This window comes from Furipterus horrens, unplaced genomic scaffold, assembly GCF_987537825.1.
Source record: "Furipterus horrens unplaced genomic scaffold, mFurHor1.1.pri manual_scaffold_7, whole genome shotgun sequence".
In the NCBI taxonomy this organism is placed as follows: domain Eukaryota; kingdom Metazoa; phylum Chordata; class Mammalia; order Chiroptera; family Furipteridae; genus Furipterus; species Furipterus horrens.
The window spans coordinates 88,469,293-88,492,072 of record NW_028327177.1 but is presented as its reverse complement, the minus strand read 5'-3'; the positions used below and the strand labels follow the sequence as shown (position 1 = coordinate 88,492,072).

Genomic DNA, 22,780 nt, shown 5'->3' with positions numbered 1-22,780 from the left:
GGTGAGTTTATTGCATTTAGGCAACAATATATTGGCATCAACATGTTTATCAAATGATCACAACTCCAGTGCCTTTATGCCGTTCTTTAAAAACTAAGCACACAACCATGAGTTCGCCTGCATTTCACCAAACACTGAAAGCAGATCGGATCTTTGCTTATAAAAGCATATTTAGCTTTTTAGGTTTTTAATAGATTCTGCCATTCCAGTGGTTATGTCTAGAGCAATTTCTCTACAATTATTGAGATTACCTGGAAAAAGGTTAAGCTGATTTTTAGCAAAGTGACAATATTTGTATCCACCCCTTCCAAGGCTCCATTGCCAATTTGGTTTCACAAAAGGTTTGGGTCCCCACCCTCCAAAATTTAAAAAACAAAACAAAACAAAACAAAAGATTTTCATTGAAACCCGGTGAATAAGTTAAGTGGGAATTTAGTTTGTGATAGTTGAGGACATTGCCTTCTTGTGTACTTACTCAGTTAGCAAAGCTCATGAAAGAGACAAACAAATTTACTCAGCAAGGGCTATGAGCTGCCATTTATTGGGAATTAATAATCTCAATGTATTAACACTTTTCCTTACAGGGTGAAGGCTGTAAGCAAAACCTCCTAAGGGCTAACTAATTAATCTCAATATGTGTAACTAAAATACTCTATACTCAATCAGCAAAATAACTCAAAGATTTCAAACAAATCCTTAAGAGGTAGGAATGAGGGTTCTAGACATTAAAAGAGTTGGCTCACTCCACCTCATATATGTTCACTGTCTTGATATGCAGACTATGAAGAAAAAGAATCTTATATCAAATCAAATAAGAATTTATTCATTCCCTTGCATGCAATATTCTCCTGGAAGACGGGGACCTGCCAGGGATCAGAAACGCTGTAAGGACACAGGGAAATCAGTTTTTGAGTTGAGAGGGTGTTTAGATGATATTTTCATAGGTGGCCTCCATCCTAGGCACTTTACTCCTTCCCTCCCATGCTTGGGGAATGGATGGAAAATTGGGTGATGGTAGCTGTGTGACCTAAAGATGATAATTTTTTTCCTCACATTATTGATTTTGTACATCATTTAAATGTAAATGTATGGTATGTTAGATTTATGCCCTCTTATTGTTAGAATTTTCAAATCTTTAGTCATTTTTCATAGAAGCAGCAAGTGGTCAGTGTTTGAACAGGATGTTTTGTTTATGCACAAGACACACAGATGCAATGGTTTCCAGAAGGCAAGTTGAAGAATGAGTATTTTGATAGCCAAATAGTTTCATTTGGATAGTAAAATGCAAGCTTTCCGAAGGGATAACACATGTGCAGAAATTATATTAGAGAATCTGAAAGAATGCACTTTGCTGTGTTATTTGCCTCAGATTTGTATTCAAGGAAGTGCTTTCAGTTTGAGGTTAGATGCTTTATTTATGAGGATTCTTTTGTTTGATTGTTTGGTCTCAAAGCTACATTTCTCCTTTGACTCTGGAGGTTGGTAAGAGAGGTGACCGTGAAGTTGGTGGTGGGGGGAAAAAGCTAGCGTGTGTGTGTGTGTGTGTGTGTGTGTGTGTGTGAGAGAGAGAGAGAGAGAGAGAGAGAGAGAGAGAGAGAGAGAGAGAGAGAGAGAGAGAGAGAGAGAGACTCCTGTGGCTCAAGAGAAGCTCAGGAGAAGTGTCTTAAAGCTGCTCCTACTTCAGGTCCCCCAAGCAAATGGCAGTCTTGCAATCCAGGTGGCATCTCTGTGTCCCTCAGGACAGATTCTGCCTCTCACCTGCCTTCTGTCAGTCCCAGGTCAATTTAATTCAGGAAAAACTAACAGTGGGGTACAGGAATTGCTCATCCTGTGGCATCCCCCACACCGTGTCTCCCCAACTGAACAGATAGATGAGGTATTTGGCTAGCACCAGCTCCTTGTTCTTGGATTTCTCAGAAGAGGCTGCAGGCTGATGAATGGGCTGGGCCCTTTCTTTGCCAGTTTGACTCTGCTATTTTACTGCTCTTCAGTTATGACAGTGCCATCGGTCATTTAGCTCAAAGAGAAGGGGGCTCTTTTGTAGCTGTTAAAAATATGGCACATGTTTCAAGTCTCTTACTCTTCCTTTTTGTGTCAAACCTCTTGAAAACTTTGCGATGAAATATTTTGCGTGCTGCCCACTCAGGAAACAGATCTGAAAAAAACACTTGGCTCCTTCTCAGACCTGAATTCAGATCCACTCCCCGCCTCCCCAGTTCATCACAATACATCTTCACCCTGCCAGTTCTTGGCTTAGAGTACATCTAAAGAACAATTTTGGTTTTACTTATGCTTCAAAGCCAACTTGCTGAAAAATAGGCTTTAGCTTGTTTTCCTTTTGAGAAAGTAACCCCATTGACATACAGATTCATTTCTCCATCTTCCTTTTCTCTCTCTCTGGGTCCACATGTTGGATGAGACTGGAATGGATTTGGAGGTTTGGATTCTAGTTTGAGTTGTGTCTCAAAATAACTGTAGGATGCTAGCTGAGTTGTTATCTCTCTGAGCCTCAGTTTTCTTGTGTGTAAAATGAGCTGAACTTTCAGTACCCTTTCTGCTGTCACTTTCATTTGATCATCCTTTAGAACACTTGCACACCTTCTATATGTGTGGGATGAAAGTTCATGCAGTAGGACTTTCTAGCAAGTAAAAGGAGCAGCCCCTGGATTTTGTTTACACAAAATCATGATTTACTCAGAATCAGGCTCCTTAGCTTAATGCTTCCAACAACTCAAGAGTGCTTAAAAAAGGGTGGCTGGCTCTCACTGGCATCTTTGAGAGTTTCATCGAGTTTATTGTATTCAGAAAAAGAAAGAGAAGTGGAGACTGGGAATGGTATTTTAAGGTGTCAGTGGAAGATATCTGATTTTTAAGCTGCATTTGAGCAGGGATGTTTTTTGCTGTTGTTGTTGCTCTCTACGATATTTCCAGAACCTAGAATAGTACCTGGTACATATGTGTTAATATAATAAATTTATTTTATCAAAATAAATAAATCCACTTCTTCAACAAGTATTTTCTATTTCTTCATTTTGTGGAAGGTTGATATACTAAATTCAATGGGAACAAGTTTATTGGAGCTAAAATAATAAGTGGTTAAGTGGGTGGGCTTAGGGGATCACAAAGACTGACTTTGAGGCTAACTCTTCCTTTACTAGGTATGTGATGTGAGGCAGGTTGATTAGTATTTCTGAGTCTCATTTTCTTCATTGTAAGCTGAGACTAGTGTTTGAGTCTACCCTCAGAGGGCTGTTGAGAGGATCTGATGAGAAGTAGCACTAAACCACCTAGGCGCTTGTCACAAGGTAAGTGCACAGTCAACTGTCCCTATGAGTGAATACACAGGCTTCTTAGTGCTCTCAAAGCCAGTTTGTTTAATGTTCTTAGAGAGAAGGATGTGTCCAAATTTATAGCTAATGTTAGTTATAGGTTGTTTTATAACCACATTGTTGCTAAAAAGCTGGAAGTCCTTTCCAATTGCCCAGCTTTATGCTTCTCCTTTGCTCCCATATAGCCAATTCCTGTCCTGTCTTTGTGTTTTTTGCTGTGTTATGTTCCATTTTCTCTGTGGATTCACAGACAATTGAATCCCTAAGTATTTTGATAATATGTTTCTTGAGGGTAAGTTTCTGATCTGTTATTTCCCCTGCTGGCTCCCAGAGGAGCCAGGTCCTTAGGAGGTGTTTATTAATGAACTTACTCTGACACCTCCATCCCAGAAAACTTCCCACTGACTTTATTAAGGAGTCGCACACATGGGGATTCAGATGGCATCTTGCAAATCCCAAAGTAGGAACATGTGCTCTTAGGGGAAAAAAATCTTAGAGAAGGAAACAGAATTCTAGGTGCAGGTGTCTTTGGATACCATTCAGATTGTCTGCCTGTGTCTCCATACATGTCTAGGACCATATGCATTACATATGTTGTCTATTTTAAAATAAAACACCGCAGTGGTCCAGCTGTTCCAAATTCTGTTTCAAAGAACTTGTGGGTGCTTCCCAAGCAACACCATATAGTCACTCTTGCACTGTCCCAGTCTGTTCTTCCACAGTGCCAAACATTAAAAATTAAATGTTCTTTGCAACTCTATTTCCCTCTGTACAAACAACTGGTTTTGGTTGATTTAAAAAAAGAAAGAAAGAAAGAAAGAAAACTCCAATGTTGATATTAGCAAGGGGGAACTAGTCAAGAGCCAAAGTATGAGAAAGTTAATTATTGAATTCAGGGTACCAGGGATCACTTCCTTTGCCAATGTTTGGCATGTGTCAACAGAATGAAAATGAATTTTAACACTAGGGTGAGCAAAATAGAATTAGGAGAGTCAAGTAGCTGCTTAAAACTCCAGTGATGTTTGGATTATTTCTTGCTTTAGGGAGATGTATATCAATCCTCTTTTTAATAATAATAATAATTATTATTATTATTACTCAAGGATTGACTACTGCATTTTAAGAATTGACTTCAATCTTTGCTCTTTACCTTTTCCACACCTGAATGAATAGTTCCTAAGTTCTACTTTGTCTGCAAGGGCTCCAAAAGTACTGAAATGGGCTCTACAGCGGAGCACAATTCAACACATCTTTCAAACAATGCTACTTGTTTCACTTCTGGGGGTTAATAGCAGAATGATTTTGAAGTCCTTTATCGCATGGGCATAGGAAACTAACTTGAGACTAAACTTAGATGGATAAAGCTGATATTAGTACCTAACTACATTAGGAAACTTAACGCACTATCAATGGTATGCATGATGCAAAAGTATGCTGATGCACACACAGACTTACAGAAGGCAGGTATACTTTGAAGTAGAAACCAACCAAAACCTTTAACCCAAGTTTGCTCAGAAACATTTCTGGTTGGGCATTTAAGACATGTTGGGAAAATATCAGTTCCTAAAGTGCTACATTTATGCAAGTTTTATACTTTCATTTAATCTACTTCATTAAAATTCAAGTGATATCCCTAATTGACCACCCTACCATTTATCTTGTTCTTTAATTAATCATGATGTTTGATATTCTCAATCATGTCATATTTGATATTCTTTTCCTTTTCCCCTTCATAATGGGAAATATATATAATATTTTTCATGATTTCTTGTCTTAATAACAAGCATATTTAAGTGATCTTGTTTCAGATATAATTTTTTTTAGATAAGTTTGCAATAAGGTCAACCAAATCAATGTAATTTTCTTGGAGGGAATAATATAGCCTTAAAATTTTTATTCTTTTGAGATTTTCTTATATCTAACACTTAAAAGAATGAAGACAAAAGTTCAATCTCATTTTATTTTGTAATATTACATTTCGGGACTTTTTGTAGGCTAGAGGAAAAGAAATTCTGTTGTTGCAAATAATTATAATTGTATTAATAAATTGTCTGAGAGGGGTTTCTTTTCTTAATGAACCTTTTACAATAAGATATAGGTAGCTGCTTTATCAGAGGACAGTTATGGCTGTTGTTACTCCCGATGTATGCTAGAGGCAAAAGAATAGCTAATGTAACTCTAAAGTCTTTGTGAACCCACACTGCAAATTAAAAGGTGACTTTGTATCTTTCTCCTATGGAAAATGTGTCCTTGTCATATCTGCTTGACAGTACAAGAGTTAATGTATGGTTTGGACAATAACGAACAATGACAGTAGTCAGCCTTATCAGGAGACATGAAATAAAGAAATGACAATGATTGATGGCAGCTGGCTGTTTAGAGATTTTTCTAGAAGAGTTTTTCTTGGTATGATCAAGTAGCCAGGGGATGTTGTGCCTGTCTTGAGCTCTGCACAGCAAGCAAAAGACTGGTCTTCCCCTGCCTGCTGCCCTTGAGAATCAACTAATTCCTTCAATGTCCTTTGACTAAATCAAGCCCACCTACATGGTCAAGAGAGGATGGCTGCTTCAGAAGCTATGGAGGGCCATATGAATTCTACAGAAACCTTGAATTAAAAACTACTATGGCAATACACCCAAAGGACTAAACATGTGATGTGTATTTCAATGTTAATTTTTATAATTCTTTTTTAAACAGCTGTTTTGAGTGAAAAGCATTACAGAGCTGTTGTTAATGACCTCAAAATAAATAAATGATATTTCATTTTCCCTGCTGTAGTTATTACATTTTCAGTTAATTTACAGAGTATTTGATGTTTTTACATCCTCTGCAACACGAGCAAAAATAAATTTTCTCTAGTTAACTAATTAATAATGTATCTTACTGTAAGTCATTATATGACATGAAAATACTCAGCTAATTGGTGAATACTATGTTAAATGTGTCTGAAGTAGTTAACAAAGAAATGAAATTTCCTTTAACATGGTCTATTTAGATCATATCATGGTATTTGGAAAATTTTGGGCCTGATTGTGTGTGTGGGGGGGGTGTATATTCTTTTAAAAAGGGCATTTACTTTTAGAATGAGAAGGAAAGTGATATCCACTGTGGCTTTGGGTCATGCAATTAATTCTTTGATATCACACTCCTGCAATGTAGCAACTGCAAGTTGACAATACAAGAAGATACAGCAAAAATATTGTGAGATAAAACTATAGAAAGGAATGAAGGCAAATGAGAATCTGGATATCTACTGGAATAGCAATGCATTATTGTGCAATACACGTAAATTTATGTGGAACAAAATCCATTCAGTCATTTATTCATCCATCCTTTCTTTCAGTCCTTTAAAAAAAGTAGAGCAAACTCCTAAATTCCCACTAAGTGCACATTCTATGGTAAGCTTTTAAAAATGTCTCATCAGACATTAAAAGGAAAGTGAAGTTAAATTAAATATCTGCTTGGAGTGTTAAAAAAAATCTGTCTGCTAGCCAGGGTACATTTATGCAAAATAAAAGGAAAAAGAAGAAAGAAAGGGGAAAAGAAAGCAAATTAAAGAAACAAACAGAATTAGAAGGACTATTATTAAATGATTAGGAGAAATGATATGACCTATGACTTCTAAATTAGCATTCAAAATACTCAAGTACATATTTGCCTGCTCTCTTGACCAATTTTTCTAGCCCTCTCTAATGTCAAGTCTGCCCTCAACACATTTTTTGGTTGTCAGGTTTTTCCTATATAAATAAAGAAATTGTATACTCTTTAATTAATAACTCAAATAGTGAGAAAAGATTTCTCTAAGTTGCAGTTTCTCTTTTCTTTTTCAGGTGTATTTTTAGAAAAATTAATACAAATACAAATGATGTTGAAGTAGTTATTGTCATTGTTCTTGGGGGAGTAGCAGAGAGACATACATTTGAGACTAGAAGTCAAAGCCCTCCATGGCATTGTGAGGTTGTGAATAAGGTACATAGACTCAATCATGTCCTTAATTTCCTGTTTGTCTGTGGCAGTCCCATGGAGTACTGCTATCCTTTAAAATTAATCTTCCATTGAGTCTTACTTACAGAGCACACCCTCAAGCCAGGTGGAATGAATTCTTTACTGTTCAAATAATGTATTTACTTTATTAATTGTATTCTGTAAGTTCTTAAGGTCTTGCTCAGTTAGCACTTTTGGGTTTCCCACCTTTCTGCCTGATAGGGTGTTTATGGTTGCCACACCATTGGTACACTGACCATTCTAATCTTTGGAATGCAAAAGGAAAAACAACAGCAACAACACATTATCAGAGTGCAAAATGATCTGTTTTCAGGCATTAAGCAGTCCTGTAGCTGTGAATTCCATTAAACAAAGGTATTATTTGCCATTTCCTTGTGATGTTAATAGTCTTAGAATGAAAAAAATTAATGTTAATAGCTGGCTTTACTCAGAGGATCATTTGATGCCAATATGAAAGCCAAGGAGAGGAGGCAATTATGCACACATCACATGCATCCTAGTTTCAGTATGGAAGCTTACATTTCAAACCTAAGGTCAGGAAAATAACATGAAAAATTTTACTACAAAGTCTAGGCATGAGGAAGATATAAGAGGAGAGGGAGGAAGCACATTGCAGGTGTCAGATAATCTAGTCTGATTATCTGAGCTGTGCTAGCTATAGGGGAACACTTACCCTTCAGTCCAGCTAGAAGTTAGCAGGGTAAGAAGGAACAAACCAGAATAACATAAAGACTAGCAACAAGGCTCAGGAAAGCAGACAGGAGTTCTAACCTAGCAGCTAAACTTCTTGGGTTTGAGCAGAGATTGAACAAGAAAACTTAAATGAAACAAAACAAAACAAAAACCAAAATAACCCCTCCCCCCAACCCAACAGTAACCAAGACCCCTCTAACTGTTGAAGATCATTCAGGTGGTAGCAAAAATAGAACAATTCTAAAAACAAAAACAAACAAAAACACTCAACTTTGGGGATCTATGCTGTGATTAACAGTTATTAATTGAGAAACATACATTAAAATGAGACTCATTGCAAGTGATATATCAATCATTGACCAAATAGCAAAGCTTAAAATACCAGCCCCTTCCAATTCTGAGCTACTGAATTTTTCTGTTCCTCTAACACAGGGTTCAGGTGTCTCAATGAGAGGCCACTTGGCAAAATAAATAGTGGCAACACTCAACTACAGATTTGGACATCTTTTACATGGTAAGCAACATTTGCCTTAAAAATTGGAAACTTGCAATTAGTTATTTAAAAAAGTTTCATAGCTGGGCACTGACTTAATTTTCCTCAAGTTTTAACCAAAAAGAGGAGGGGGGAATTAATTCAACAATAACACACACCAAAAATAAATAAATAAATAAATAAAAAGAACCACAAAAGAACAAAGAAGTATTAATGTGTGGTGGAACCCTCCCAAAATCATTGTAGAGTCTCATACAAACTAACGAATAGCAGGATCTATTTTTTTTTTTCAGTATTTACAGTTCCATAGAAATACTCCACTCCACCCTTTCTTACATGTATCTTTTCACTTTGAAATTAAGCTTTTAAAATTGCAAAAAAAAAAAAAAAAAAAAAAAGAGCTGCACCCAGAAGTCCATTAAACTGAACTTAAAAAGACCCAAATAAATTCACAATTACTCCCAAGTTTCCCAAACTGTAAAATGTTCCATTCTCAAATTACCCATGAACAGACAGTGACATGACAGGACTGGAGTGCTTATTTTTTCCTGCCCAAAAGTCCTCTCCCATTTATCTGTAGCTTCCCTTTGCCATGCAAATACTAACAAAGTAAATGCGAAGTTAACTCCTTGAAAGATTTCTTAAGTATTATTCACTTGCAAGAATGGCAAATACTTTGAACAAATATTCAAAGACAGGATTTAATGAGATGTGTACAGAATAAAGTATTTAACAATGACCCTTACCTTTTGGAAGTCAAGGAAACCTTTTTAAAATGCAATACTTGATTGACTTTATTTATTTGTTAGAGAATCTGTGATTTAACTGAAGTGTGTGATGTGACACAAAGCAAATCAATGTAGTGACTGAGAATCAGAGATAAGTGAAGAATCAAAATTTTCTATCTATTACTATGTTGTGATTGTTTTCCAGTTTTTAAAAATATACTTGCATTGTAGTACCAGGTGACCAATCTGCCTCAGCTTGCCCAGGAGTGAGGGATGTCTGGGGACACAGGACTTCAGTGCTAAGACCAGGGAAGTCATGAGCAAATCTGAATGAGTCAGTCACCCTACATATGAATCCTTACTGATTTGACTGATCTTTTTAATAGTAATGGTTTGAGACTAACAAATTAAATACAGCTGTGAATTAATTGGTATATCATTCCAATAAAAATGATTGTATAATCCCTGACCTCTAGCCATTTTTGGTATGTATAATCACTCAGACACCACAGAATGTAAAATTCCTGGTTCCTTTTTTGATCTTTCTCATACACATGAGTTAAGTTCTGACTGGTTTCCTGTGCTGGTTTTTAAGTCCTGGAAACAGGTTTCTTGCTTGCTGGTACCCTGGCTGCAGTTTTTATGAAGTGCCTGAATTAACAGTAGATCGAATTTGGAGTAGTGTTGAGGCTCTGTTTCGGGACAGTAAAGGCACTATGGGGTTACTGGGTTCCACACTGTTGGATTGAAGCTCTGGGTAAGGATTGTCATTTATTACAGGGTGGTGGTGCACAGTCATGTAGACTGGGCACTGCACAACTCAATGGGGCCATTCACATTGTTGTCTGTGTGAAATGTGCCTCCCACAGCACAATCACATGGCTGCAAGTGGTGGTCTTGTTCTAAAGGAACCTGGTAGGTGTGGTAGGGTCTCACACTCTTTGGACAACCCCCATACTTGGGCAGTGATTAAGGAGGCAATAGAGAAGAAGGTAGCTCACAACCAACCAGGTATTGATAAATCTCAGAGGAGTGAATTATCTGACCTCACTCAACTCTATGCCTACCTTCCCTGCTGCCTAATAAAAGTTTCTATGCAAACTAGGGGAGTGACATACAGCAATCCTATGTGTACTCAACTGTCTTCCTGCTGGTGCCTAGTGACCACTACTTTAACTCCACAGCTAAATGAACCCTGTTCACAGGGAAATCAAAATTAAGAGGCTCTGAGTCCTTCTATGAAGAGACAGACATCCATCCCCTGTTCTGCAGCTTTCATCAGTCATCTTTTTCTTTTTAAATGAGTATTACTCCTGAATGTCCTTCCTCTTTTCTACTCTAGTCAGGAAAAAGTGGGGCTAAACACAAGCCAAGTAATAATTTCCTAATTGGAGCAGATGATACAGCAGACACATTGAATGTAAAGTGAAATGACTTCAGAAAAAATGGAGATTATTTGGATATAAAACCAGAATTTTCCAAATATCACCTGAGATACATGTTTTATAAGGTTGATTTGGATAGTTGTTATAATTAAGAAACACTTTTCCTGATACACAAATAACTCCATTTCAGAGGGCTATCATAGGGTGTGTTGTTTCCAAATTTCTTACAAAGGAGCCTGTTGGGAAAGGTGAAAGGGGGAATTCCATCATAGAGGGTTTTTTTTTTTAAATTAAATAAATATTATGTATGCTTTATCTCAATTAATGACTAAACAGTTGAGAAGAGATGATGCCTTCTCTCTTTATAGCTCTCAAACCTGACTGTCACAAGACGAGTGTGGAGAGATTGGGGTGGTTATGGTCAGGAGGGCTGTCCCTTCTCCCCCAAGTCCCTCCTCAACCTCTTCTTCATTCTTTAAGGATTTTTGTGTGGAAACCCATAGTAATTATGTGATTTTTACAATTTTCCACAGGAAATGCATCTTCCTTTAAGAATCATTAGTACTGAGTGGACTTCCAGTCAAGATGGAGGCCTATATAGACACACTGTATCTCCCTCCACAACTGAGAAGGAATACAACTACCTCAAAACTAGAAGTCCCAGAAAATAGAGCTGCATGCAAGTCAAACAAACAAAGATATTAAAAAGAAATATTCATCCAGACAGGTAGGAGGAGCAGAGCCAGGGTGGAGGGGACACGGTGTGGTGGCAGCAGCAGTAGGCCAGCATAGAGCACAGTCACACGTTTAAAAAGCTGGGAGAGACACCTGGGGAGTATTCCCAACCTCAGACCAGACCACACAGCTCACCGTCCCAGTGCTGGGGAAAATAAAGCCTCATTGCTTCTAACTGTGCAAACCAGTGGGGGTTGGGGCAGAGGAAGAAACTGCTGGTCTCTTAGTAGAATCTGCTTGTTAAGGGACCCCACAGTCCTAGAACATCTGCAGACCCACCCACTCTGGGAACGAAAGCCAGGGCAACAGCTAGAGAGGCGCCAATCTCATACGGAAGTGGGAGAAGTGCCTGGAAAAGGGGCAAGTGCTGAGCAAACGGCATTATTCCCTCTCAGACCCCTACCCCACATACAGTGCCACAACATGGTGAAATGGGTCACCCATACTGATGAATACCTAATGTTCCACCACTTACAACATAACAGAAGTGACAGCTCTACCTAAGACACAGAGGCAGACAAACACAGAAGCCTGTCAAGATGAGGAGACAGAGAAGTATGGCCCAAAAGAGGGAATGAATCAAGGTTCCAGTGGGAGAACTAAGCGATGAGGAGATAGCCAACCTAACAGATGAGGATACATCCAACCTAACAGAAACAGAGTTCAAAACACCGGTGATAAAGATGCTCAGAGGCTTGACAGATATGCTTGAGTATGGCAAATGTATAAGGGAAAAAGTGAAGGCTATGCTAAATGAAACAAAGGAAAACCCACACAAAACCAATGGTGAAGGTAAGAAAACCAGGGTTCAAATCCATGATTTGGAACATAAGGAGGAAAAAAACAGTCAACAAGTACAGAATGAGGAAACAAGAATTGAAAAAGGTGAGGAGAGGCTTAGGAACCTCTGGGGCAACTTTAAATGTGCCAACATCCAAATCATAGGGGTGCCAGAAGAAGAAGAGAAAGAGCAAGAAATTGAAAGCTTACATGAAAAAATAATGAAGGAAAACTTCCCAAATTTGGCAAAGGAAATAGACATACAAGTCCAAGAAGCACAGAGAGTCCCAAAGAAGCTAGACCCACAGAAGACCACACCAAGACACATCATAATTAGAATGCCAAAGGTGAAAGATAAAGAGAGAATCTTAAAAGCAGCAAAAGAAAAGCAGAGAGTTACCTACAAAGGGGTGCCAATAAAACTATCAGCTGATTTCTCAAAATAAACTTTGCAAGCAAGAAGGGACTGGCAAGAAGTATTCAATGTGATGAAAGGCAAAGACTTACAACCAAGACTACTCTATCCAGCAAAGCTGTCATTTAGAATGGAAGGGCAGATAACATGTTTCCCAGACAAAGTAAAGCTAAAGGAGTTCATCATCAGCAAGCCATTATTATATGAAATGTTAAAGGGACTTATTTAAGAAAAAGAAGATCAAAATTATGAACACTAAAATGACCACAAACTCACAACTATCAACAATTCAATCTAAAAAAATAAAAACAAAATCCAACTAAGCAAACTAGAATAGCAACAGAATTATAGGTATGGGGATCATTTGGAGGGTTACTAGTTGGGAGGGGGGAGGGGGATATATGGGGAAATGGTTCAGGGATTAAGAAGCATAATTGATTGAAGCAAAATAGACAGGGGGAAGTTAAGAATAATATAGGAAAGGGTGAAGCCAAATAACTTATATGCATTACGCATGGACATGAACCAAGGGTGGTAGGATTGTTGGAGGGAAGGGGGGTACTGGGCAGAGGGGAGCAAAGGGAAAAAGATTGGGACTACTGTAACAACATAATAAAAAATATATACTTTAAAAAAAAGAACCATCAGTACTGGACAGGAATTCCTGGAAGCCCCTGATTAATAGTATTTGTCATCCAAAAATAGATTTTCCCCATCAGCAAAGGTGTTACAATGTTTATGAGAATAGCCTTATTAGACAGAAATGGACATGGCAGTGGAATTCATTGGAAAAAGAATTTACCTCTATTTTGTTACCATAGCTGCAAAATTATCCCATCCATATTCATATTTTGTTTAAAAACAACAGAAAGGAGACTATGTCAAAGCACTGTGCTAAAGGTCAAGTTTGTGCATTGGGCCTTCACACTTGTTTTCCCTTTTGCTGCACTTCTCTTGCTGCAGATGTTTGTGGGACTGACTTCCTACCATTTGGACTTTAGCTCAGATCATGTCTCATATCTCCTCTTCTCATTCAGTCACCAAAGCATGACCTTCCTCGTGGTATTTCTCAGTGTCTGAAATTATCTTATTTATTTGTTGACTTGCTTGCTATCTAGACTCCCCCAGTGATATACAGGCATTCTGAGAGCAGGGACTTCATCTATCTTCCTCATTAGGGTGTCTCATCATTGCTCAATGAACTAGACTGAATGAGTGGGTTCCATACTAAAGTAATGAATCACCATTATTATTGCTAACAATGAATTGTTCCTGAACTCTTGCTAATTGACTTGATAATTATGGTAAGGCAAAAGTCACTATTAAGGGTTAATGTTTATAATGAAAATGAATTACTTTATTTGGTGTTTATGTTTCCAATGTTGCCATCTTCTCTGTTTTAATGAACTCTCCAGTGTATGCTGGATTTCACCTTACCCTGTGCATCTGAGAGATAAAAACTACCCCTTGGTAGCAAGAAGACATGGCAAAGGGAGAAGAAATTAAAATGCATGCAGAGGCAGGAAGAGAAGAAACTGGAATATAAACTAAGGCTAGTTAAGGGCATGGTTTCATTTTTGGGTTCTGATATTTCATCTAAGAATGAGATTTTAGATACCCTGGTTTTTGTTTGTTTGTTTTTTTCCCACTGCATGGATAATGTCATCATTTATTTTTAAATGGTTCTAAATTGCAAATTTAAATTTTTGTTAAATCAAGCACTATTTTAATAGGAAGAAATGAGGCAAGGACATACATAATCTACTATTTTTGAAGGACTCAAATGAATACATGCTTGGTTGTGAATCCCAAATTCTCACAAAGAGATAAAAATCCACCTAAAATATACTTCTCTTTGTTTAGCCCTTAAAAGTGTCAAGTATTGCACTTTAAAATTACTTTCATCTAACATTTTTGTCCCAAATTTCCCCCCTGAATTCACTGCTTTATTTTTTTCAGAAAATATGATTTTGTGAATCTTTAATATTAACGCAACTAGATTTTTCTAATTCAACTTTGGAAGCTGTACTCTACAGAACTATTTTGAATAAAGGGCATATTTACTTACAAAATTGGGAGATGGGGGCATCCAGCTGAGGCACATTTCCTCCCTTGGCATTGAGTTTCTGAACTTGGGTTGGGGGTACAGGCTTGTGTGACTGCCCGGTGGCCCGATACATGGCTTGGACCCATAGGATGCGATCTTGCTCATCATCACTCGCAAATATTACAGTGTCTCCTTCCTTGACTGCATTGAAGAAGGCTCGGCCACCCTCCAAACCTGGAATAGAAAAGAATAAAAACTACTAAGCTGAGCTGAAATATTCTTGGCAGGACCGAGCCCCGAGGAAGGTGGTTTCTACTGCTTTTCCTTGGGCCAGAGGGGAGGAGCAATTTATCTGACCCCAGTGGGAAGGCTCACATCTATTCACCCAGAGTGGGGCCATGATGTTAAAGAGGCATTTTTGAGCCCAGCTCTCATTTCTGTCTTTGTTTGGGGACAGAATTGTCAAGCAGGCTCCCACAGGCTGGGTAAACCTCTGACTACAAATATACTATTATTTTTCTTATCTTTTACACAAACAAGCAACAACAAAAAAATCTCTTGACAGCCCCCATCCCCCCTGAAACCTCTCTCTTCTCTTTACCATATCAGGGGATCTCTACCAGGGTTGTTCACATTTTAATGCACATGTGAGTCCCCTGGGCATCTTAAAATGCAGCTTCTGATTTAGTAGGTCTGGGGTAGAGCCGGAGAGTCTGCATTTTTAACAAGGTTCCAGATCATGCAGATGGTGGTGGTTCAAGGATCACACTTCAAATACCAAGGGTCTCTCTCCTTCTATTCTGTCTTAGAGCCCCTTCAATCAGGTTACTGCCCCACTGAAACTTGCCAAGGTCCCCAGTGACTTCCACATTACTGAATCCAATGATCTAGTCAAAGTCCTCATTTTATAATATCCATCTACTATCAGCAAAATTTGACACTCACTCTAGTTTATTTGAAATGTTTTCTTCACTTGGCTCCAGGTCACCTGATTTTACCCTTCCTTCCTGGCTGCTGTTTGTCAGTCTTGTTTGGGGGTTCCTTCTCCTGCCCTTTAACATTGGAGCATCATGGTGTTCTGGTTTTGGACCTCTTCTTTTTAGTATTTACACTCTCTCTCCTAGTGATGCCATCTACTCTTAAGTACCACGAATATGCTCATGGGCCAGCCGTACATTTCTACCTCCATCATGGACTTCTCCCTTTGAAATGCACATCTTACTATCTAATGGTTTTCTTGACTCTTCCATGTGGATATCTAATAGACATCTGCACTTATTATACCCAACACTAAGCTGTTGGTCTTTCTCACAAACTCCTCTCCACCGCAGTGAAGCCGAACTCATCCGTTTAGTTGCTTCAGCCCACCGCCACACTCTGGACTCCTCACTTTCCAATGTAATTCTCATGGCTTAACCTTCAGGACATTATGGCAGACCTTGGCCCCTTCTTCCACCCCCAATGCTACAACCCTGAATCTAGCCATGCTCACCTCTTGTCTGGATTATTTTATAGCCTCCTATCTGATCTCTCTGCCTTCATTTTCACTCTCTATAGTCAACATGGCAGCCATGGTAATTGGTTTAGCACAAGAGTCAAGTCATGTCACTCCTTTGCTCAAAACCTGCCAGCAACTGCACATTTCATTCAGGAAAAGTATAGGTTCTGACAAGACCTGCAAGGGCCACAGGAATTGACCCTCCACCACTTTTATCCTCATCTCTTACTCTCTCATGTGCACATGTATGTACTCCCTTCATGGTGGGCACGCTAGCCTCTTGTAATTTCTTGAACACTCTAGGAGAGTTCTCACCTCAGGACCTTTGCACTTGCTATTTTCTGTGCCTAGATTACTTTTTCTCTAGATATGTGTATGATTTACACATCCACTTCCTTCATGCATTTGTTCAAATGTCACATTCTTGTGCAAGGCTCCCCTGATCTCTACCCCTCATTACTCATCTCTCTTACCTTGCTTCGTTTTTCTCCATAGTTCTTATCACCATCTTGAAAGCTATATCATTTACTTTACTTCATAAGGACAGGGAGTTTTTGTGGGTTTTGTTCACTGCTGTGTCCCTAGTACCTAGAACAGTACATGGTATATAGTAGGTGCTCAACAAGTGTACTTCTTGAATGAATAAATGAATTCTCTATAGATCCATGTTTTCCCTCAGGCAGTTCTCAAGGTTAAAATTTAGAGAATGGGAAGTTGAAGCCTTTGTTTGAACTTGGGCCAAAGTTACATCTTGTCCTCCAACATATTCCCAAAGCCAGTATTGTGGGGTTACTGGGAACTCTCTGGCCAGAAATAAAGCTTCATATCTTTCATCAGGTTCCTTATACTATCAGTTAAAACTGAGATAAGGATTGGAGTGATTAGCAGCTGCAAATAAATTTCCAACAAGTCCCAGTCACAAACCTGCTTGGCATTTGGTATTGAAAAAATAGTGACAAAGATTTTGCCATGTCTATTCCACAAGAATGGGTGTGTGTTTGTAGTTTTGCACTTAGAATTTCCAGGGATTCTATAACAATAAGTGGCTACTTCTTTACATGGAAGATCTAGTGGTATAGCATTTTTAATTGAAGACTTTTGGTGGTTATAATTATGAGGAAATATTTTCCCAATTTTTTAAGGAGGGCTTTAAAATGTATAAGTTGGGTAGGATGATGTACAGTTAGGGGGGAAACTGGTGAAATGAATGGATGACATGATAAGAAGGAAAATTGTAGAGGGGTAAGAGAAAGAAGAAGAGCTTTGAGGGATAAATTAAGCCCTGAGAAGTGAGTGAGAAGGAGTTGAAAGAAGAGTGGTCAACACATCATCTGCAGTTTAGACTCGTGGTAACCTTTGGGATGCATTCCTTTGATACTGTCAGGGAATGCCAGGTAGACACCACTGGGTGAGAACTTTCCCTGCCACACATCCCCAGGGCCTGCAGCTACTGTCAGAAAGTCAGTTAACAGGGTTGCCTCAAAGTGGAGAGGTATAGAGAGAAAGATGCTGAGAAGTTTTCAGACTTTTATTTAGTCCTCCCAACAGCCCTCTGAGATAAGTACTATATTCCCATTTTATAAATGTGAAAATTGAGTCACAGAGAAGACTATAACTAGTCCAAGAACACAAAGTGGGACTGTAAACATCAAAGGTGGGCTTCTAATCCAGGGTGTCTGATTCAGAGCTGACAGCTGTAAGTACTGTGTGTTATGGCCATGCAGCCTGGACAATGTGGCCAGCCACACAGTGACAGCTCTCTGAGCATCAGTTACTAACAATACTGAAAAGCCCGATCATGGAGGCAGGAGGATGAAGAGAAACATCTGTAGCAGCAGTAACAATGACAGTAGTGAGAGCAGCAGAGTTTTTCCAGAAAGCACAGGAGACACGCACACAGCAATGGGAGCAAGGAGAGAGCAGAGCGACCCCGGTGAAAGGAAACCAATCAATGTTCTCCCTCCCTCTACCTCTCTCTAAAATCAATAAACATATCCTCAAGTGAGGATTTAAAAAACAAGTAGCCTCTGTGTAAAAATTTACATACAGTTATTTACCAGTGCCTGAAATTAATGTCAAAGATCCTAAACAGGTCAACTCGCTTTAGTGCAAATGTTCGTGTGTGAATGATCACTGGGTCCCAGGCTGGTACAAAGGCAAGGACTTTCACAGCTATGAGGCTACCTACCCCATAAACACCTCCACCAGCTGGGTCCACTGACAATCTAAATAAAGCCAAGAGGAGGAGGTGGGCAGATGGATTCAGAAGTCCTCTCCATTTGCATACTTACCTTTCAAGGGAAAGTTGGGGAGATTCCTCACAACTCTGTGGAAATTGGCTAAATTTTACATAACTTCTGATCCCTAGCTGATAAATTTTACTGTGCATAAGAATCCCCTACAGGGCTTTTTTAAAATACAAGGAGTCTGCCCTCCCCACTTCTGGTTCACAGGTTAGGCTTGGGGCCCAGGAACTTCTACTTTACATAAGCACTCTGAAAAATTCTGAGTTAGACTTCTCTTACGACAATTGAGACTATTTAAATCTCATTTTCAATCAAATGTTACTTTGAAAATAAATAGGACTTGGCACACTGAAAGGCAGAGAAGAAGCTGCTTATTATTCTCAAGAACATAATCAATTTACTTTTCATTTACATCTTTGGTAAAGTAATTTATAAATTATATCTTATGGGACCAATGTGATAAAAAGAAGAGAAGCCATTATAATATATGTGCACATTCCTCTTGCTTGTAGATAGAACAGCTTTCTCCCAGCTTCTGTCTTCCTGCAGGAAGAGGATTCTGCTTTCCTGTGATAAAATAACAACTATAGCTCCCTCCATGTGCCACAGGGTGACAGGGCTGGAACTCCAAGTGCCAGCTCAGTTTCTTTCTTTACAAAACAGGACAATAGTTTTGGTCCTGTCTACTTCATGGGTGGGACTGCAGTGAGGACCCTATGCAGTCATGTAGAGGAAAAGAGTGGTGAATTCCTGTTAGAAGATGTGATAATTTTTCCTTCTCATATTAGCCAACCAGCCTCCCATTGTAACCTGCAGGTCTTAGTAAAGATGGAATCCATTTCCCTGAATGGAACTCAATGGTTTGAGGAGATCACAAACCATCACAGAACACACTGAGGGTTGGCTTTTTAATGCAGGAGCCCCATCCTTTCCATGAGATATTGCATGAAATTGTCTCAGAGTTGTAGGTTCTATTCCTTATGAAAGATTTCCAGACAGAACCTTTAATTCACGCCTTATGTGGTCAGCCCTGTATCCTGCTCTGGCAGGATGCTAATTACCCCCTAGGGCATGGGACTGGTCCAAGTCATGCTGACTGGGATTCTGAAGATGCTAAATTCCCTAAGTGGGCCAGGCCTATGACCTTCCCTGCCACACCCTTCCAGGTTAATACCCCATCTTCTCTCAAACTCTGTTTTTCTTTTATGTGTATTTTGTTGCATGTGGAAGAGCAATATGGGAGTAGAAAAAAAGGTTTTGGGCCAAATAATGCAGTATGGTTGGAAATGCTTCCCTTGTGCAGATTTGGCATAAAAATAAACTTCTCTGGGAGAGGGCTGTTGGTGCTTGTTGTTCATTAATATGCTGAAATGATTTCACACACACACCCCATTTTGAAGGTTTTTTGAGGCTGATTCCTATTCACTTTTTTCTGGGAAGAAGATAAAATGGGTAGGGGGTGTGAGAGAGGTGTGAGGGGGCAGGATGTAGAACTTATGAGAAATACTACCATTTGTGTGGTTCTCTTAGTTACATAAGGCTTAGAAGCTTGGATATCTATGCTTGTGGATTGGTGTCTTCTTGTGAAAAAAGACATTTAGGGAGGGCTCTCTTTTTAAGTGCGATCAGCCAACCTTAAATTGTAGTTAGCATATATGGATGCACAGAGCAGCCTCACTTGGACATGGTGATAGAATGCCTGAACACACATCACTGGTGAAAAACCACACACATACACAGACACACACACAAACGTGTGCACACACACACACAGAGTCATTGATGTGTTAACATAGGACTTCTTTTGCAGGATTTATTTTTTTTAGCTTTCTAGGGTACAGAACATACTTGATGTGGGTACAGGTATGTAAAAGAAAAATATATTATGTTTTCTTTTTGATTTTACAAGGATCCCTTGAATAAAACCAAAGTCCCTGATTGGGAAGGCATTTATTCAACCAAGGCAGAAGTTCCATAAGGTCAGGGATTGTTGCTGTGCTGGTCACCTGTGAAACGCTGGGAACATGGCTTAATTTATGTCGGGCATGGAGTAAGTACCCAACAAATAAGAGCTGACTACTGATTTGGGAAGAGGGAGAGATTTGTGGGTTCCTGGCCTTTAGGGTGGGTACCTGGCTGGGGGTCGGTGTAATCCACAGTGTAGCCATCCAGTTGTAGAAGTTCCTGAGGCTCCGCTTTTTTCTCCCGATAACTGCACATGGCAAAGGTGTACTGACTGACCTGGGAAGGAAAAGCAATTTGTGAGGCTGGTCCCCTATAGCCCATCTTCCTAGAGGAAATGCTTTTTCTTTAAGCATATCCTTTCCCCTGAGGCCCTGTGCTCAGGAGCTGGGTTCAAGTCGTGTTTTGTTACCTCTTGGCTGTGTGACATGGAGCAAGTTACTTACCCTCTCTGGTCCTCTTCTTACCTCATCTATAGACCAGATATAATCTGAGAATTAGCTCCTCACTGACTTAATTTAAGGATTGAATGAGTTCACATGTGGAATGCACTTAAACTCATTTCCTGATGGTAACTGCTTGATAATAGTTTGCTATTATCATTATTTCTGTTATTTTAATTGGGATAAGCCACATGAAACTGGCATTTTTGTAGGTCAAACTGGTTGGATAGTGGCAGTTGACTGGCCCTAGCTGAGACTGCCAAGCGCACAAACATAACACAGACCTTTTGGGGACTACACTTTTATTTATGTCCCAACTTTTAAATTTTTTTTTAGTACTTCATTTTTTGCAGGCCAACTGTCAACATCAAGATCCACATTTCATCCCCCACCCCTACCCTTCTTCCACTGAAGGAGTGCTTTTGGTTGTTTTGAGAAGTCTCTTCATCTCAGACAAATGCCAGTGACTTGCTGTCATAAGCAGAGTGCCAGACGGCTAGGTGCTAGTCATGGTAGAGCCATCCTCACCCTGATTGCAGGACTGTTGCCCTGGTGCAGCCCTCACTACCGACACGGCAGGTGCCCTGTGTGCACTCTGTGGCTGTGCTGCAGACCCGCCTTCAGGACCTGTTGCCATGGTGCATCCAGGCTCAGCGCCGACACTTAGCATTTTTGAGTTTGGCTTGGTCTCATCAGTGGGAGAGTGAGCATCCTTAGAGCTTCAGGCTAAAAGCTCATAAGTATATTTACCATTTACAGATGTCAACTGTCTTGGCGAAGGAGTGCCATATCCCTCATCTCTTAGTTCCTTGTATTAAAAGAGACATTTTCTAAGTGAAATTTTATTCTTGTGGGGACGTTCTTAGTTTCCTTCTCCATGGTGAGGTTGGTCATTAAAAGAAAAAGAAAGAAAGAAAGAAAGAAAGAAAGAAAGAAAGAAAGAAAGAAAGAAAGAAGGAAAGAAAGAAAGAAAGAAAGAAAAAACAATGATAAGATGTTGGAGTTCTCAAGCCCTGCATGCATCTCCCACACAGGAGGCCTGAAGGTGCCAGTGGTGAGATAAAGGGAGTCAGGCCACTGGAAAACATTGTACTGGTTGGTTGATTTTCTGCTGCCCTCTGTTGGTTTCCTGATGAAAACCTTCTGCACGACTATAATGCATACAGTTTGCCGAATCTCTTCCCTATATTGCAAGGCCTTGATGGGCTTCAGGGGAAACATAAAGCCCTATCCCTAAGAGTATTTTCATAAGTGGACATGTGTTATTCTTTGTAATAAGCAGAACACCCAATAGCATCCTAAAAAGTGCGGTTTAAGAGTTCAAGCTTGGTGGTCACACTGGCCTGCAGCCCCATCCCAGCTCTGAGAAGCTGTCACCTAAGTCTCAGAGTCCTTATCTGTATTTTATCTGTGTCTTATTGGTGCTAGAGGATTAATTGAGCAGTGGAGGGTTTTATACTGTGTATGAGCCTCACATAGAAAACACTCAATAGATACATTTCTATAAATAGTTTCCTGGCTTTGGGCACTAACATTCTAATATCAGATAGCTTAGTAGGTGTACTTGCCTACTAGACTGTAAATACTTTGAAGGCCAGCCTAGGTACTCTTATATTTTGGCTTTATTTCCCTTCTCATAAGCAAAATCCACCATCTAATGGGTATTCAATAATTTAGTCTGATTGTTTCTAGAAAGTTGAATATGTACAATCTAATAAAGAGGTATTTTTTCCCTCAAAACTTTACATATATTACTCCAAGCACAGTACCAGGCTTTTCCAACCCATTACTGGTCCTATAGATGACTGATCCCCATGACATGACAGTAATTACACATTGTTGGGACAGCTGGATGGTGAGTTCTACCTATCTCTGGTAACACGAGATGATACAGTAGCTAATGTGACAATTAGCCAAACAAACAGAGTTGCAGACACTCACTTGAGATCAGAAAAAGATCACAGCAGAAGGGTGTTACTTCAAGATCACACATTTACTATTACAATACCACATGCTCTGGG

General features: G+C 39.3%; 1 protein-coding gene across 8 annotated transcripts in view; it reads right to left on the bottom strand.

Moving 5' to 3' along the window:
• CADPS (calcium dependent secretion activator) overlaps positions 1 to 22,780 on the bottom strand; it is a 527,617-nt gene that overhangs the window by 139,125 nt on the left and 365,712 nt on the right. For all 8 annotated transcript variants that reach the window (XM_090283896.1, XM_090283897.1, XM_090283900.1 and 5 more), the window contains exons 10-11: positions 20,487 to 20,595; positions 14,632 to 14,844 (exon numbers count right to left, since the gene is read on the bottom strand). In XM_090283896.1, coding sequence (XP_090140022.1) covers positions 14,632 to 14,844; positions 20,487 to 20,595 — 322 coding nt within the window. The remainder of the gene's footprint in view (positions 1 to 14,631; positions 14,845 to 20,486; positions 20,596 to 22,780) is intronic.